The sequence below is a fragment of the Octopus bimaculoides genome, chromosome 27 (assembly GCF_001194135.2).
Source record: "Octopus bimaculoides isolate UCB-OBI-ISO-001 chromosome 27, ASM119413v2, whole genome shotgun sequence".
Classification (NCBI taxonomy): domain Eukaryota; kingdom Metazoa; phylum Mollusca; class Cephalopoda; order Octopoda; family Octopodidae; genus Octopus; species Octopus bimaculoides.
In genome coordinates this window covers 7,162,765-7,163,920 of record NC_069007.1, presented here as the reverse complement: position 1 = coordinate 7,163,920, position 1,156 = coordinate 7,162,765, and the positions used below count along the sequence as shown (strand labels likewise).

The window sequence follows — 1,156 nt, the reverse complement described above, 5'->3', positions numbered from 1 at the left end:
AGGTCACAGAAGTGTGACGAAAGAACTCTGGCCGAAATAGGATTAATGTAATGTAATATAAAGCTGAAGCAAATTAACACCAATTATACAGTGCGTGTGTTTTTATTGGTTAAACTGGCAATATGACCATCCCCAAGTACAACAATATATATATATATATATATATATTATACAGAGAGAGGTTTCTTCCCATTTCTGTCTAGCAAATCCACTCACAAGGCTTTGGTCAATCCAAGGATATAGTAGAAGAAACTTGCTCAAGGTACCACACAGTGAGACTGAACCCAAAATTATTTGGCAGCAAAGCAAACTTCTTAACCACACAGCCATGCTTGCACCTATATATTACACACACACACACACACATGATCTGTGGCAAGCAGTCCAACCCAGGCCAGCATAGGAAAGCAAACATAAAATGAAGTTAATTCACACATTACAAAAAACTGAGATAAAACAAAAGCTTGTTACCAAGAGAGGGCTTCACCGAAGGAGACACCAAGTAAGGGAAAGACGAAGCAGCAGTTGAATTATCCCAATGCCACAAGGAACCGTCTTCAGAGCAGGTGAATAAATGGTTGGGATAGGCAGAGTGGAATTTCACTTCCCACACTGAAACAGAAAACAAAACATCGGGGATGAGTTACTGTTAAAGAAATTAAAACAAAATCAAAATGATCATTTTTGGAATGGTGAGTCTTGTAGCAGATAAAGCTATACAAGATAGCATGTAAATACTCTCTTTCTCTTTTACTTGATTCAGCCATTTGACTATGGCCATGCTGGAGCACCGCCTTTAGTCGAAGAAATCGACCCCAGGACTTATTCTTTGTAAGCCTAGTACTTATTCTATCGGTCGCTTTTGCAGAACCGCTAGGCAATGGGAACGTAACACACACCAGCATTGGTTGTCAAGCGATGTTGAGGAACAAAAAAAAACAGACACAAACATATACACACACACATACATATATATCATCATCATCATCGTTTAACATCCGCTTTCCATGCTAGCATGGGTTGGATGATTTGACTGAGGACTGGTGAACTGGATGGCTACACCAGGCTCCAATCTGATCTGGCAGAGTTTCTACAGCTGGATGCCCTTCCTAACGCCAACCACTCCGAGAGTGTAGTGGGTGCTTTTATGTGCCAC

At 40.7% G+C, this 1,156-nt stretch overlaps 1 protein-coding gene across 1 annotated transcript in view; it reads right to left on the bottom strand.

Annotated features, from left to right (window-relative positions):
• Window positions 1-184: 184 nt before the first annotated feature.
• The window catches only part of LOC106868990 (nucleoporin Nup43), a 14,400-nt gene continuing 13,428 nt past the window's right edge, over window positions 185-1,156 (bottom strand). The window contains exon 7 of the mRNA XM_014914475.2: window positions 185-612. Within this exon, the coding sequence (XP_014769961.1) occupies window positions 437-612 (176 nt within the window). The 3' untranslated portion in view covers window positions 185-436. The remainder of the gene's footprint in view (window positions 613-1,156) is intronic.